Here is a 17668-nt window from a genome sequence, read left to right as displayed (position 1 = left end):
GAGGGCTCACAATCTACAAGGGATGGGTGAGGATACAGTAGGTGAGGGTAGAGCTGGTCGTGCAGTGGTGGTTACTGCAGGTTGTAGGCTTGTTGGAAGAGGTGGGTCTTCAGGCTCCTTTTGAAGGTTTCCACGGTCGACGAGAGTCTGATGTGTTGGGGTAGAGAGTTCCAGAGTAGGGGGGAAGCACGGGAGAAATCTTGTATGCGATTGTGGGAGGAGGAGATAAGAGGGGAGTAGAGAAAGAGATCTTGTGAGGATCAGAGGTTGCGTGCTGGTATGTAACGGGAGACTAGGTCAGAGATATATGGAGGAGATAGGTTGTGAATGGCTTTGTATGTCATGGTTAGGGTTTTGAACTGGAGTCTCTGAGCGATGGGGAGCCAGTGAAGAGATTGACAGAGAGGAGAGGCCGGGGAATAGCGGGGGGACAGGTGGATTAGTCGGGCAGCAGAGTTTAGGATGGATTGGAGGGGTGCGAGAGTGTTGGAAGGGAGGCCACAGAGCAGGAGGTTGCAGTAGTCAAGGCGGGAGATGATGAGGGCGTGTACTAGTGTTTTTGCAGATTCATGGTTGAGGAATGTGCGGATCCGGGAGATATTTTTGAGTTGGAGTCGGCAGGAAGTGGAAAGGGCTTGGATATGTGGTTTGAAGGAGAGTTCAGAGTCCAGGGTTACCCCAAGGCAGCGAGCTTGAGGGACTGGGGAGAGTGGGCAGCCATTGACATTGATAGATAGGTCAGTTGGGGGGGTTGAATGAGATGGCGGAAAGATGATGAATTCTGTTTTGTCCATGTTAAGTTTTAGAAATCTAGCAGAGAAGAAGGATGAAATAGCAGACAGACATTGTGGGATTTTGGTTAGTAAGGAGGTGATATCGGGTCCAGAGAGGTACATCTGTGTGTCATCTGCATAGAGGTGATAATGAAAGCCATGAGACTCTATGAGCTGTCCCAGGCCTAAGGTGTAGATGGAGAAGAGCAGGGGTCCTAGAACTGAACCTTGGGGAACACCGACAGATAAGAGGCGAGATGAGGAGGTGGTGTGTGAGTGGGAGACACTGAATGTCCTGTCTGTTAGGTATGAGGAGATCCAGGATAGGGCCAAATCTATGATGCCGAGAGATGAGAGAGTTTGTAGTAAGAGGGAATGGTCCACTGTGTCGAAGGCAGATGACAGGTCTAGGAGGAGGAGGACCGAGTAGTGTCGCTTAGATTTGGCTGTTAGTAGGTCATTGGTGACTTTAGTCAGTGCAGTTTCAGTAGAATGGTGCGGTCGGAATCCAGATTGTAGGCGGTCGAAGAGGGAGCAGGAGGAGAGGTGGGAGGACAACTCAGAATGGACGTGTTGTTCCAGTAGTTTTGAGGCATAGGGGAGAAGTGATATGGGGCGATAGCTAGACAGAGAGGATGGGTCAAGGGAGGGCTTTTTGAGGATGGGTCTGATTGAGGCGTGTTTGAAGCATGAGGGGAAGACACCAGTTGTTAGTGACAGGTTGAAGAGGTGGGCTAGGGGTGGGATGAAGATAGTGGTAAGGTTTGGGATGAGGTGGGATGGGATTGGGTCAAGTTTACAGGTGGTGAGGTGTGATTTGAAGAGTAAAGAGGAAAGTTGATCTTCTGTAATGGTGGAGAAGGTGGTTTTGGAGGACCTACGGGTTGCGTAGATGTGGGCAGGGGCTGTGGGGGCTTTAGGCAAAAGCTTTGTCTGATGGTGTCAATCTTCTGCTTGAAGAATGAGGCAAAGTCTTCGGCTGAAATAAGAGGAGAGGGAGGAGGCACTGGGGGACAGAGGAGAGAATTGAAGGTGCTGAATAGTTGTTTGGGGTTGTGAGACAGGGAGGATATGAGAGATGCGAAGAATGTTTGTTTTGCTGCAGTGAGTGTGGACTTGAAGGTAGTGAGGGACTGTTTGAATGCGACGAAGTGCTCATTGGAGTGGGACCTTTTCCATCTACGCTCAGCAACCCTGCAGGCCTGTCGCAGTTCTTTAGTTAGGCTGGTGTGCCAGGGTTGTCTGTTGATTGTGCGAGCCTTGGAATGTGTGAGGGGGGCGACCAAATTGAGAGCTGCAGCTGTTGTGGTGTTGTATAAAGTGGCAGCAACATCTGCATCATGTAAGGAACTAATGTCTGTAAGAGGGAGGAGGGTCTTGTCTGACATTTAGACCCTGCCCTTAAATTTACTTTCATTGAAAGGGTGTCAAAACCTGGGAGGAGATTTGAAAAGAAAGATTCTCGATTGAGAACCCTATTGGATTTTCTCTTTAGAAACCAGAGTCCCATTGGGTCTAAATCTGCTCACCACTGAGCCGCCGTGCTGCCCATTGAGGTCCGTACTCAAACTGTGAAACATTGATGTATGAATCAACCAAAAAATTATTCTGACGGTAATCCCGACAGAGCCATTCACATGAATGAAGCCAACTAAGTCACTGTGGACACTGTCTGGCCGCCTTCCTGGAAATATTGATGTTGAGCAGTAAAATTCACTTCTCATACTTGCAAAAAAAGCACCTATTGATTCCTTTTACATTATAAAGCGAGTCATATAACTACAGCTGCAGCAGAGGGAGGATATGTCACAGGGATGAGGGGATTAGGAAAAGAGGGAATCTTTTTTATATATCAGTAACCACCTCATAGAAAAGCTTGTATATGCACAACTTTATTTTATACATTTATTTACAATTTCATCTACGTTTTTATTGTTACAGTGTAAATGATGATGTAGCTTAGCACATGAATGGAAGATGACGATGCCATAGAGATAAATAAATGATAATCATTACCTTCTCTTTATTTTTGTCATCTGAATTTCATCTTTGTACCAGGTTATGTTTGAATCACTTAAAATATTGAAGAACTGACACCAGAGTTTTAAATTCCCTGAGGCATCAGAAAATTGCTCTGCCCGGATCTTCCGAATCACCTGTGGAGCTAAAGGAGAATATTGAGATTATATAGGACTCTTGAAATATATTCATCTGGACCTTTAAGCTGGCCATAAACAAATTAATAAAGTCAGCTTAACCTGCTGAATTTGGGCATTAGCTGATGATCTGTAAGGGCCTACTAACTCTACCCTAGATTTAATGTACAATAAATAGATATACTGTACATGATTTTATGCAGTTACATGACTATGCAATGAATTACCTTCTTTTGAAATCAATGTTAGAAATATTGATCTACATAATTAAGGGTTGGTCCGATACCTAAAATATCCTTTCTAAATAATTATCTAACCACCTTGGTAATTATCTTTATTATACAATACCTTACACATCTCCCTATCTATCTAATCCCTAAACGGGTTTTTTTTACTTAATTTCCTGTGATGTTTCATTTCCCATCATTGGAATATTGTGAAATCTATAAGGCTAGATTCCCTTCCCGTTTGATCCCCAAATCAGTAGCTCCATCAGGGCTTACTTCTGAAGTTCTGAAAAGGGGATTCGGGAGTATATACTGACGGGGCCATTGACTGTAATTATGCAGACGAAGTCACAGTGTGCTCTATCAGACATAATTTTTAGGCTGCATCCATTTATCTGAAGCAGGCATCAAAACACAATCGACCACGCCTTGGTACCAACCTAATATAGACAGATATGGTTGAGAATGATGTCCGATAGAGCACACAGAGACTATGCCTGCATTATGACAGTTAATGGCCCTGTCGGCGCATGAGCCCCAGTCCATAGAGTCATAGGCATGGGGAGCAAATGCAATGTGAACAAGGCCTTAGACTTACTTACTTTTGCACCTACAGTCAAGGCCATAATTGCTGGCACCCTTGAAAATGAAGTATTTCTCCCAGAAAATAATTACAATTACACATGTTTTTGTGTAAAAGTAGGCTGGACAAATTATTGGCACCCTCAACTTAATATTTGGCTGCATACACTTTGGATATAAATAACTGTAAGCAATCGCTTCCTATAACTATCAACAAGTTTCTTATACCTTTCTACTGGAATTTTATACCACTCAAGTGTCTCATGTTTGAAGGCTGCCTTCTCCCAACAGCAATTTTAAGATCTCTCCACAGGTGTTCAATGGGATTTAGATCCAGACTCATTGCTGGCCACTTCAGAACTCTACAGTGCTTATACATGAAGTATGTTTGGGAACAGTGTCCTGCTGGAAGACCCATGACCTAGGTTGCAAACCCAGCTTTCTAATGCTAGGTACTACATTGTGACCCAAAATCCTTTGGTAATTTTCAGATTTCATGATGCCTTGAATATAGTCAAGGCACCCAGTGCCAGAGGAAGTGAAACAACCCCAAAACATCTTTGAGCCTCCACCATATTTGACTGTAGGTACTTTGTTTTTTTCTTTGTATGCCTCATTCCATTTTCGGTAAACAGTAAAATGATGTGCCTTACCAAACTTTCTCTTGGGCTCATCTGTCCACAAGAAGCTTTCCCAGAAGGATTTTGGCTTACTCACGTCTGCAGTCTAGTTTTTTTTACGTTTCTATATCAGCAGTGGGGTCCTCCTTGGTCTCCTGCCATAGCATTTCATTTTATTCAAATGTCGATGTATAGTTTGCACTGATACTGATGCACCCTGAGCCTGCAGGACAGCTTGAATTTCTTTGGAACTTGATTGGGGCTGCATAGCCACCATCCGGACTTTCCTGCGCTGCAATCTTTCATCAATTTTTCTCGGCTGTCCATGTCCAGAGATATTAGATACAGTGCCATGGGTTGCAAACTTCTTGATTATGTCACGCACTGTGGACAAAGCAACATGAAGTTCTCTGGAGAAGGTCTTGTAACCTTGAGATTGTTGGTATTTTTCAACACTTTTGGATCTCAAGTCCTCAGACAGTTCTCTTCTCTTTCTGTTCTCCATGCTTAGTATGGTACACACAGACACTCAATGCAAAGATTGAGTCAGCTTCTCCCCTTTTTTATTGGTTTCAGGTGTGATCTTCATATTGCCACGCCTGTTACTTGCCACATGTGAGTTTGAACAAGCATCACATGCTTGAAACAAAGTTGTTTACCCACATTTTTGGAAAGGTGCCAACAATTTGTCCAATCCATTTTGGGGGTTTTGTGCGAAATTATCTCCAATTTGCCTTTTTTCTCAGTTTTTTTGTGTTGTTTCAATAGACACAAAGGAAATACACATGTGTATAACAAAACATGTGTAATTAAAATATTTTTCTGTGAGAAATATTTCATTTTCTGGAACAATTTCAAGGGAGCCAACACTTTTGGCAATGACTGTATATAGTGCTTGGCCATAAACAAATACTTATTCCAAAATGTGATTTCACTACCCTGTATGAGAAGTTTCTACATGATTCAAAATTGAATTCAGTTCCTTAAAATTCTGAACATGTCTATTTATAATGGTCAGATAGTACACTACACCCAGAGAACATACTTTATTAAGTAGTGTGACAAAAAAAAAACGCGAAGGCAGTAAATTAACTGAAAGATATGTGTATTTACGTCATATGGTTAATACTCCAACTTCTCTTATTTCATCAGGTGACCACTTCCCTTATTTCTATGCTCAATAGTTCACATATACTATGTACATAGCTTTGAAAAGCTTGATGAGCAATAGGTGACATTAACATTATTGTCCTGTTTACAAGCCACCCCCATATGTATTCATTTCCTGTTTCACATTTTCAGAACATTTTGGAACAGATCAATAGTAAGGAATATTATTGTAATTATCAAAAAATCTGTAAGAAAATGAACAAGACCACTAAAGATAGTCTTATACATTAGATTCCAGTTGATGGTGAAGTTTCATAGTGACTACACTAACTTTCCGTAGAGATAGACTTGAATGTTTAATGGGTGATCCAGGGGAAAAAATCCAGGCCTAACAATTTTCAGATGGCAATTTAAATTACTAGTTTAATGTAATTCTTCCCTTATTGTCTATTGACCTTCCATTTCTCCCATGCAAATCTAATTAAACTGTTCATAATTAACTTTCACATAGAAGAAAATGTAGTCACAGTTTGATAAGGAAGAAATTACATTTTTTTCATTTGAAAAATTAGTCGCCGCAGTTGCATGCTTACATACAGTACTGGTCAAATGTTTGGACACATCTGTTCATGCAATGGTGCTGTGCTGAATTATGCTACTGAAGAGACTGACGTTATTGTGCCTGCTTTATTAGACTGTACTGTAATGAAGATTGTTGCTGTAATATCCCTGAATTGCACTGGCCGTGCTTCAGATTAAATTCCACTGTTAAACTGTTGAAAAAGACTCTTGTCACATGTGTCTGGTCAGCAACGGAATCTATCATGTGCCTGAGAGAAGCTGCAGCCTAAAGTTGCCCTGAGTAACAGTTCCCCCAAGATTCTAACGAATTCATGAAACCCGTCTCGCCCTATCTGAACCTAGCGGCGTGCGTATAACATTCCTAATAAGATTGTCAGCGTTGATGTTATTAGCCTCCACAAAAGATATATTTCTTCAGGTCTATAACCTTCCCCATGTACAAGAATTTGCAACAACCCTCTTACTACCCGGGAAACAAGGATATTATTAATCTCCTACTCAAGATTGCCCCTAATCAGCACAGGAGGTGCATTACTAACAGGTTGTCCAAGCAAACTGAACGCTTTGAGCAGGAATTTGTGAAGTATGTTGGGTTTCCGGAAGAGGAACGTTTTTTTTATGGTTGGAAGGTTACTGGATTGACAGCTTCAGTTATTTTATTTGGACCAATGAACTTGGATCCTAGCTTAGCTGACGGGACCTTAAGTTTAATACTTTTAGTGGACAACCACCCCTTGTCTCCAACCCCAAAATGTGACCGTTCCTTGTATCTTCTATTAACAGAACAGGTCTATCTGCCCTTTGCATGGTCTCAGGTTTTCTTTGATCTAAGAGCAGATCAGTTTTAATTTGTCTAGGAATTTACTAGCCTGTAAAGTATCCAATTTGGACATTGAAAAAGAACTGAAGCGAGGGTGATACCCAAGACTACAGAAGAACAACGAGGTCCTAATGGAATCTTGATATTGTTTATGTTGAATTCAGCTATACTTCACCAGACCCTGGGTGAGAGGTACAGTGCAGACCAAAAGTTTGGACAAACCTTCTCATTTAAAGATTTTTCTGTATTTTCATGACTATGAAAATTGTACATTCACACTGAAGGCATCAAAACTATGAATTAACACATGTGGAATTATATACTTAACAAAAAAAGTGTGAAACAACTGAAAATATGTCTTATATTCTAGGTTCTTCAAAGTAGCCACCTTTTGCTTTGATGACGGCTTTGCACACTCTTGGCATTCTCTTGATGAGCTTCAAGAGGTAGTCACCGGAACTGGTCTTCCAACAATCTTGAAGGAGTTCCCAGAGATGCTTAGCACTTGTTGTCCCTTTTGCCTTCACTCTGCGGTCCAGCTCACCCCAAACCATCTTGATTGGGTTCAGGTCTGGTGACTGTAGAGGCCAGTTCATCTGGCGTAGCGCCCCATCACTCTCCTTCTTGGTCAAATAGCCCTTACACAGCCTGGAGGTGTGTTTGGGGTCATTGTCCTGTTGAAAAATAAATGATGGTCCAACTAAACGCAAACCGAATGGAATAGCATGCTGCTGCAAGATGCTGTGGTAGCCATGCTGGTTCAGTATGCCTTCAATTTTGAATAAATCCCCAACAGTGTCACCAGCAAAGCACCCCAACACCATCACACCTCCTCCTCCATGCTTCACGGTGGGAACCAGGCATGTAGAGTCCATCCGTTCACCTTTTCTGCGTCGCACAAAGACACGGTGGTTGGAACCAAAGATCTCAAATTTGGACTCATCAGACCAAAGCACAGATTTCCACTGGTCTAATGTCCATTCCTTGTGTTCTTTAGCCCAAACAAGTCTCTTCTGCTTGTTGCCTGTCCTTAGTGGTTTCCTAGCAGCTATTTTACCATGAAGGCCTGCTGCACAAAGTCTCCTCTTAACAGTTGTTGAAGAGATGTGTCTGCTGCTAGAACTCTGTGTGTCATTGACCTGGTCTCTAATCTGAGCTGCTGTTAACCTGCGATTTCTGAGGCTGGTGACTCGGATAAACTTATCTTCAGAAGCAGAGGTGACACTTGGTCTTCCTTTCCTGGGGTGGTCCTCATGTGAGCCAGTTTCTTTGTAGCTCTTGATTGTTTTTGCAACTGCACTTGGGGACACTTTCAAAGTTTTCCCAATTTTTCGGACTGACTGACCTTCATTTCTTAAAGTAATGATGGCCACTCATTTTTCTTTACTTAGCTGCTCTTTTCTTGCCATAATACAAATTCTAACAGTCTATTCAGTAGGACTATCAGCTGTGTATCCACCAGACTTCTGCACAACACAACTTATGGTCCCAACCCCATTTATAAGGCAAGAAATCCCACTTATTAAACCTGACAGGGCACACCTGTGAAGTGAAAACCATTTCCGGTGATTACCTCTTGAAGTTCATCAAGAGAATGCCAAGAGTGTGCAAAGCAGTCATCAAAGCAAAAGGTGGCTACTTTGAAGAACCTAGAATATAAGACATATTTTCAGTTGTTTCACACTTTTTTGCTAAGTATATAATTCCACATGTGTTAATTCATAGTTTTGATGCCTTCAGTGTGAATGTACAATTTTCAAAGTCATGAAAATACAGAAAAATCTTTAAATGATAAGGTGTGTGCAAACTTTTGGTCTGTACTGTATATTATCAATAGCAGTGATTTCAACAGGAAAGCACAATTTTAGCAATGGTAAGCCAAGATCCTTTGCCACTTTTGCATCAACAAAATGTGATGCACAATCACAATCTATAAAGGCCTTAACCTTCCCCAGTTTTTTCTAAACAGGATAAACAAACAAAGAGCAATCATTTTTCAGAATCATAGTGAAATACTTGTGCACGTACTGTAAGTGGGCATCCCTGGACCAACCTGAGCACAGACTTTTCTCTGGCAGAGGTTGTCTTGAGCATGCACATATCTGATGACCAGACTCTTTACAGCAGCTATAGTGATCCCGCTATAGTCGCTTGGCTCGTTGTTGTTGATGGGACTCAATCACTCCAATCTGTGTATGCTGCTCGGTAAGAGCAGTAGACACATGAGGTTTAAGTGGAAATGGAGATTCAATGGTGAGTTCCTGGTTGCATTTGCGCAACCACCTATACAGACAGATAGTCAAGGGACTATGGAGGAGGGAACTGTACTAACATAGCAACATAACAGAGTCAAAATTTAGGAAAGTACTCCTCAAAAGTACATTATCACTGGCAAAGGACTGTTAATTTACTTTCTGCAAATGCCACTTAGTAAGGGTCCTCATATAAAAACCCAGGGGCCTCAAAGAATGCATCATCTGAGGGGAGTTTTGATGCTTCATAGAGTAAGGAGAAGGACCAAGTCTGGGGGTCTCCCAGCAGCAGGGAAATGATCAGTCCAACACACTGGCTCTCAGTATTAGATGATTTTGGGTAGAGTCTGAAGTACAGCTAACAACATTGCAGAAAAATTATCTGGTACATTTACCTTGGGTTCAGAAATGGTCGACGGCACTGCAGCAGCTTGAGCTGGAGTGGGTTTTAAAATGCTGAGTCCACACTGCAAGGTCCTGAACCAACTGAGTCAGGCTCTGTATTTTATCAACCACCATTTGGAGGTGATCCATGATTTTTGGGCCAGATATACTGTCACGGGGGCTGTGTGAATGGCAGCCTGGTAGTGCTTAATAGGGTTTCCATTGACAGGCTCTGTGCTAGCCACTCAGTCTACAAGATCACAGGGGTTGCACTGTTCCTCATCCTTTAACCCTGGTCAGGGATTTGGCCTTATATAGGGGCCTATGGGTTAGGCCATTGAGTAGCTTCTGGCTGGTGGAGCAGGCTAGCAGACCATGGTGAGAAATCTGCATCAATACCAGAAGGTTTGAAACAGAAGCAGAAATGTAAGGCAGAAGTGTGGTCAAAATACAGGCTGAGATAAAACAATAGGAATCAAATTAGCAGGGCAGAGGCTGAAAATCACATGTGAACCAGGTCAAGAGCTTATAACTGGCAAAGGAGTAAAGGATTAAGAAGTATAAATAGAAAGCAGTTCCCCCTAGGGCTAATAGCAGAAAGCTAATACTAACCAGAGACAGAAGTTAAATTCCAAGCTCCTTGCTTAGACAGTAACACAAGTCCCAGCGCATTTCACAGGCCTATTGTGTTGTCGCCTTACATCATTCGGCAACAGACATGGAAATAGAGAGGGCAGGTACTGACACAGATGTTGCACAGAGGTCTTCCTTTTCTGGGTCAGTTGACAGAAGAGCCAATTTCATCTTAATAACTTGTGGTTCTCATGACTGCACTTGAGGATACCTACAATATTCTAGCAATTGTATGGATTGACTGATTTTCTTATCTTAAAGTAACGATGGACTGTCATTTCTCTTTACTTATTTGAGTGGTTCTTGCCATATTCTGGTTTAGAACAATTGTAAAATAGGGCTCGTCATCACTAATGTGGATCAATACTGGCAGTACAAAACACACCTCTGTAGATGGCTGCAAACCAGGGGCGGAACTACCGCCCGTGCAGCCGGTTCATTGAACGGGGGCCCCGAGGGAGAGGGGGCCCCTCCAGCCTCTAGCAGGGCCGCCATCAGGGCATGACTGCCCTGACTCCAGTATGGGGTCCGACCGGTAGGGGCCCCCTCGGGGGCCCCCCTCTTGTGCGTCTCTCTCCTCATGGGGCCCCCGGCCCCATGCTATGCGCCGGGTCCGGGACATTTCAGCGCTGAGCTGCGCTGTTGCAGCAGCGCCTTCATGATTCCCCTGACTTCCGGTCATGTGACGGTGCCGTCACATGGCCGGAAGTCAGGAGAACCTGCTGTCAGCGATTTGGACGAGCGCCAGGATTCTGCAGGGATCGCATGGGGGTAAGTATAACAAGTTTTATTTTTTTTAAAATACAATTAACTAGGAGTGGAGAGATGGGAGATGCACGTGTGTGGGGGGGGGAGATGGGAGATGCACATGTGTGTGTGTGGGGGGGGGGAGATGGGAGATGCACATGTGTGTGGGGGGGGAGATGGGAGATGCACATGTGTGTGGGGGGGGGATGGGAGATGCACATGTGTATGGGGGGGGGAGATGGGAGATGCACATGTGTGTGGGGGGGAGATGGGAGATGCACATGTGTGTGGGGGGAGATGGGAGATGCACATGTGTGGGGGGGGAGATGGGAGATGCACATGTGTGGGGGGGGGAGATGGGAGATGCACATGTGTGGGGGGGGATGGGAGATGCACATGTGGTGGGGGGGGAGATGGGAGATGCACATGTGTGGGGGGGGAGATGGGAGATGCACATGTGGGGGGGGGTGAGAGAGGTGCACATGTGGTGGAGGGGGATGAGAGAGGGGCACATGTGGGGGAGGGGGATGAGAGAGGGGCACATGTGGGGGAGGGGGACGAGAGGGGCACATGTGGGGGAGGGGGTGAGAGATGTGCACATGGGGGGGGGATGAGAGCTTCACATGGGGGGGTTTGAGAGCTGCACATGGGGGAATTGGGAGTAGGGGGATAATGAGCTGCACATAACGAATGTGGGGTGGGGGAGAGTAAATGATAAATGATGATGGGGTGGGGAGAGCACGGACATGATATAATGAATTGGGGCAGGGGGTGCATGTAAATATTGAATGCGGGGAGCAGGAAGTATAGAGTAGGGGGCGTTGCGGATGCAGGAGTGTGACTGGTAACAAATTGGCGGAAAGAGTAGAGGTTCTAATTAAATTATATATTAAGTGCCTATTTACAGTTAATGGGGGCACAGTGGTGGATTACAATTTATATTTGGAATGGTAGGTTGCATAATAACTAACCATATATTGATGGTGGATGCACGTCTGTATTCAGCTGCGTAATGTAGAAGTTGGGGAATGTGCTCTAGATAACTGTGTTATTTTATGCAGAGACGAGTCCTGGCTGGAAGACGTGATGGCGGTCTGTGCTGGATGAAGGAGAAAAGCGAAGATGAAGGACTTCACCTAGAGACGTCACCGGTGAGTCAGTCTATTACATGTACACTGTGTATAATGTCACTGGTGATCACTGTATTACCTGTACACTGACACTATATACAGAGCTCCTGTGTATAATGTCACTGGTGATCACTGTATTACCTGTACACTGACACTATATACAGAGCTCCTGTGTATAATTTCACTGGTGATCACTGTATTACCTGTACACTGACACTATATACAGAGCTCCTGTGTATAATGTCACTGGTGATCCCTGTATTACCTGTACACTGACACTATATACAGAGCTCCTGTGTATAATGTCACTGATGATCACTGTATTACCTGTACACTGACACTATATACAGAGCTCCTGTGTATAATGTCACTGGTGATCACTATATTACCTGGACACTTACGTTATACATACCATGTATAGAGCTCCCGTGTATAATGACACTTATGGTAATATTAGTAATGTGGTGGTAATATTAGTAATGTAGTGGTAATATGTGGTCTGGTCATGGTGTGGCAGTTTTTCTCCCTTCTGTGTGGTATTATTCGGTCACTATGTTGTGGTAATATGTGGTCTGGTCATGGTGTGGCGGTATTCCCTGTATGTGGTATTATTGGTCATTTAAAAAAAAAATGTATATGACACATTCCCTTAAAGAAAACTAAATAAAAATATATCTAAAAAGAGTATTGGATATTTTAAGAAAATTTTAATAGGTTAGAGTAGGGCCCGCCCAGAAGAGTCTACCTTATCGTGGTGGCGGCTTTAAAAATCTTTTGGCCAAAACAAAAGCTGATGGCTATGTATGTGGCGCCGTCACATGGCAGAACATCAGGAGAACCTGGTGGCGGCGACGTGGACGAGCGCCAGGATTCTGCAGGGATTGCATGGGGGTAAGTATAACAAGTTTTATTTTTTTTAAATACAATTAATTAACTAGGAGTGGGGGGAATCAGAGATGCACTGGGGGATGAGAGATGCACATGGGGTAGGGTGAGAGATGCACATGGGGGGGTGAGAGATGCACATGGGGGGGTGAGAGAAGCACATGGGGGGTGAGAGATGCACATGGGGGGGTGAGAGATGCACATGGGGGGGTGAGAGATGCACATGGGGGGGTGAGAGATGCACATGGGGGGGTGAGAGATGCACATGGGGGGGATGAGAGATGCACATGGGGGAATGAGAGATGCACATGGGGGGGATGAGAGATGCACATGGGGGGGATGAGAGATGCACATGGGGGGGATGAGAGATGCACATGGGGGGGATGAGAGATGCACGGGGGGTGAGAGCTGCACATGGGTGGGATGAGAGCTGCACATGGGGGGGTGAGAGATGCACATGGGGGGTTATGTTTACATAACTTTGTTGCCTTATGAAGGGCAGGGGGGGCCCCCCAAAATTTCTTGCACAGGGGCCCACTACAGTCTGTGTCCGCCCCTGCTGCAAACACTTTCTGAAGACTGATGATTCTATTGATTTTACTCTTATTTATGCATATCTGGTCAATTGAAGCCATTCCAGGTGATGAGCCTGCTTAACAGAATGTCAAGGGTGTGTAAAGCTCTCATCAGAGTAAAAGGGGGGTACTTCGAGAAACCTAAGGTTTAACACATATTCTGGTTTGTTTCACATGTGTTTCTGTACTTCTTTTTTACATATGTGTTCCTTTATGGTTTTGCTGTCTTCAGTCTGAATATACAATGTACATAGTCAAATGAAAACAAGGAAAACCATTACATTAACAAGTGTTTCCAAACTATTGACCAGTACTGTACATCAGCTCTAACATTAAAACCATCTGCTAAATATTGTGCAGGACCCCTCATGCTGTGAAAACAGCCCATCAAGGCATTGGCTCATTAAGAATGCTGAATGTGTTATGTAGTATCTGTCATCAAGTTGTTAGCAGATCCTTTAGGTTATGTTAGCTGTAAAGTGAAGCCTCCATGGATCAGTCTTTCCAACAAATCCTACAGACGCTCAAACTGATAGAGAGCTAAGTAATTATAGGGACAAGTCAGCAACTCTTTATCATATTCTTCAAACCATTACACTGCTGAATAAGGCCACTCTCAATAAGGAATTTTGTTGCCATGAAGCTGTATACTTCTTCTAAAATGTTTAGGTAGATGTTACATGTCAATGTAGCATGTACAGGAATGTAGGGACTAGGGACTGTAAAGTTCAGGGTCCGTACCGGACACCTAGCGTCAGGTGCTGAACTCCGGGAAGTCCATGTTCCTGTTTGGAGTTCGGATGCTTAATAAAGCTTGTTGAAAGGCTGCAGAACAGTCAATCAACAAGCTTTTACTCTGTGGGCACTTCCGGAGCCATCACAGCCATCCCAAGTATTGGCATGGCTGTGATTGGCCGACACCACCTGTGATCCGGCCTGTATATCAGCCGGATCACGGGTGGCGACGTTGCTCGAGTGAGGGACAGTGTAAAATAAATAAATAATTCTAAAACTTGTTGTAAGGTCCCCCCTTATTATGCTAGGAAGGGTGCAATATCCATGGACCTTCCCAGCCTATTAATATCAGCTCAAAGCTGTCTGCTTTGCATTTGCTGGTTATTAAAAATGGGGGGACCCTAAAAAAATGACATGGTGTCCCCCCCTCTTATTAATAACCAGCTAAGGCAAAGCAGACAGCTGGGGACTGATATTAATAGGCTGGAAAGGTCCTTGGATATTGGACCCTTCCCAGCCTAATAAGACCAGCCCTCAACAGGCACAGAAATGGCACATCCATTATATGTGCCAATTCTGGCTCTTAGCCTCAGCTTTTCCCAATTGCCCTGATGCAGTGACAATCGGGGTAATGGCATTGTGGGGTTGTTGTCAGCTGTGTAATGTCCAATTACATCAAGCCCACGGGTTAGTAATGGAGAGGCATCTATCAGACACCCCCATTACTAAACAACCAATCTGCTGCGATGCAGCGAGTTGCAATACACCTTATTTTTTTTACACTTTTTTTATAGCTAGTATTAACTTTTCCAACAATTTGTGCTACAGTAGGTAGCACAGTAAGGCTAACAAGGTTAGTCATTGCTCCCCAAATGCATCAATGAAACTAAGGTGTCCATGACCTTGCTGGCAGTTTACCAGTTAATTGTCCTTTAGATTATTCGTGCTACCCTCCTGTCATTTAGTTTTTTCTGTGCAGCTTGTGTCTTTGAAGCTTGTGAAATGTGTTAAATAGGCTTTCATAGTGTGGCGCCCTTGAGGGTTCGACCGCCACAGGGATGCTGCACTTCTCTAATGGAGTGTAGTGTTCCTCCTCTGAAGTAAGAACAGTGTGATAGTCGTGACCCAAACCTTGCATCCAACACCACATTTCTCCACCAGAGTGGGCTAGTATGCACTAGGTGCTGCCCTCCTGGTTACAGGGAGACTGGGGAACCAAGAGTTAGGGGAACCAGTTAGTGGGTGAGGGTGGAGGACTTACAATTTAGTTACACTTTAAATTTCATATTTAATAAAAAGCCATCTTGGTTCTTGGTCCTTGGAGTTTAGTTCTTCGATCGTTCATTGACTGTCTTTATGCTGTCAATGGCTGAGTGGTACCGTGATCTCCCACCCTAACGCGGATCCGGTGTGGGCCTGCATCGGATGGAGACACAGACCTTGTACCCCGGCCTTGGGACGAGGGGGAGGTTGTAGACAAGGAATGTTTCGACCTGGTCAAGGACCACGACCAAGAAGGCCCGGAGCTTAAGAGTGTGGCTCCATAGCAAATGGATCCCGGGGAGGATGCAGACGGAGCGGCGTACGCCACCTGTCCTCACCAACTGATATATTCAGAGGGAGTCCGGCTGCAAGAGGGGTACCGGCCCCCGACACCCGACCTTGCTACTCCATGTCCTGGTCGGGAAAGCCCGGTAGGCCCTGAGGATCCCACAGGGTATCGGAAGGAGCGGAGCTGCCACCCATACCCTTGTTCTGAGAGGAGCTCAGAGGGAGACCCGGCCTATTCACACACACACGGACAGGAAAGGATTCGGTCTGTAGTTCATGAACACTCTGGTGAGGGGTCCCGATTGAAAGCTGGACTTACTCGGAGGTTGTCGGACCCCCGTCCCTGGTGACCGCAGGACTCCGCGGGGAGCAGGGAGTCGCCTTCCTTCTGACAACTCTAAAGTGAGTAAAGCCTTGGAAGTTCACCCCTATGGCCTCCGGACTGTTCATTCTGCGCCACACCGCGCGACGTGGCATCCGTTCTCCTCTACTACTACCCCCTCCATCCAGTCTCTCTGCCCTGAGGCCCTGCTCCTCCTGTGGGGAGTAGTAATAACTATGGCCGCCATACCACCATGCCTCAGCGGACTGCAGTGGCGCTGGTAGCCTTCACCAGGTGCCACAGGTGGCGTAGTCGTAAATCAGCCACTCAACCTGGATAAGCCCACACCATCCTTTTTAATGTGACGGCCCTGAGCACGGGGTCGGGTCCGGGCCACGGCTGCACCCCATCTCTCCATCATAGGACCCGACTCCGAGTCCCCCATCTCCCAGGGTAAAGAAAAGGGATTCCGAGTAGAGGCGTCACAAAACCTGGCGTAGTCGGCAGGATCGCGTGCCCGCAGCAAAGGAAGGAATTACCAATTGCTACCGGGTACTGTGTGCCTGATACCTTGAACTTTCGTTTTACATCTAAAATGGCGACCGCCCAAGAAGAACAGGCGCCATAATGCTGTGAAAAGACTGTCTTTGAACACCTCCCATCTTGGGCTGGGCTCCCGCTTGGCGCCAAAAATGTGGACTGCTTCTTCCATCAGAGACTGTCCGCGGGGTAATGCCCGTCAAACCGGATGGGCTGAATGAAGGCGGGCCTGTCAACATGCCGCTCAGGAACCGCCCCGAAAGAGGAGGAAAAAGAAAATTAACAAGATGCGGCCATTGCAGTCGGAGGGTGGCATTCTTCAGAGGCAGACATGGATGCTTCTGGAGCGCAACCCACCGAACCTTCTGAACCCGGTTCAGGCCCTTCACCTGGCAGAGAGCGAGGCAGCAGTGTTCTCACAGCGGGAGATTTCGAATTTCTCCGGCGGGAAGCCCCGGGTCTCTTGCGGAAACAGAGAGAGGCCCAGGAGGCGGCGACGGCTGCGTGGCAGGAAGAGATGTTGCTACGTGTCCGGGCCCGCCGCCAAGGAGTTGAAGTCCCAGGACAAGGAGACGCGGTGACAGAGGTCGTGAGCGGCCTAGCGGTGGGTGAATGTGTTACCCCTGCCCCGGCTGCAGAGCCTACGGTACCAATCCTGGACCTCATGGCCAAATACCTCATACCCCACGCGGCCACCTGGGAGCAGGTCTTGGCTCCGGAGCTGCAAGCGGCAGCTATAGGTGGGGACCTGCGATGCTGCCCTACTTCTGAACCCGAAGCGCCTGAAGCTGCAGAGGTGTCCACCGGCTCTAACCCGGATTGGTCCGCGCTTTCAGAGGACCCGCAGCAACCCATGATGACACCGTTACCTGCACCAGCAGTAACCTGGCCGGAGGCTGAAGAGTGGGCCTGGTACAACCAGGGGGGGAGCTGATGAGCTTCCCCCGGGAGACCCGGGCTGAAGCGCAGAGGAGGAGCCAGCGGTGCAGCGAGCAGATACTCCAGCTCGCTCGGGAGCAACGTCAACGGGAGCTCCGCTGCGAG

General features: G+C 45.8%; 1 protein-coding gene across 1 annotated transcript in view; it reads right to left on the bottom strand.

The window, feature by feature from the left end:
- The window catches only part of ALPK3 (alpha kinase 3), a 151407-nt gene that overhangs the window by 38822 nt on the left and 94917 nt on the right, over positions 1-17668 (bottom strand). The window contains exon 8 of the mRNA XM_073652677.1: positions 2790-2937. Within this exon, the coding sequence (XP_073508778.1) occupies positions 2790-2937 (148 nt within the window). The remainder of the gene's footprint in view (positions 1-2789; positions 2938-17668) is intronic.

This window comes from Phyllobates terribilis, unplaced genomic scaffold, assembly GCF_046119375.1.
Source record: "Phyllobates terribilis strain yellow unplaced genomic scaffold, ASM4611937v1 Scaffold_11__3_contigs__length_659146591, whole genome shotgun sequence".
Taxonomy (NCBI): domain Eukaryota; kingdom Metazoa; phylum Chordata; class Amphibia; order Anura; family Dendrobatidae; genus Phyllobates; species Phyllobates terribilis.
The sequence above is the reverse complement of the archived record's forward strand: the minus strand, read 5'-3'. Positions and strand labels throughout refer to the sequence as shown.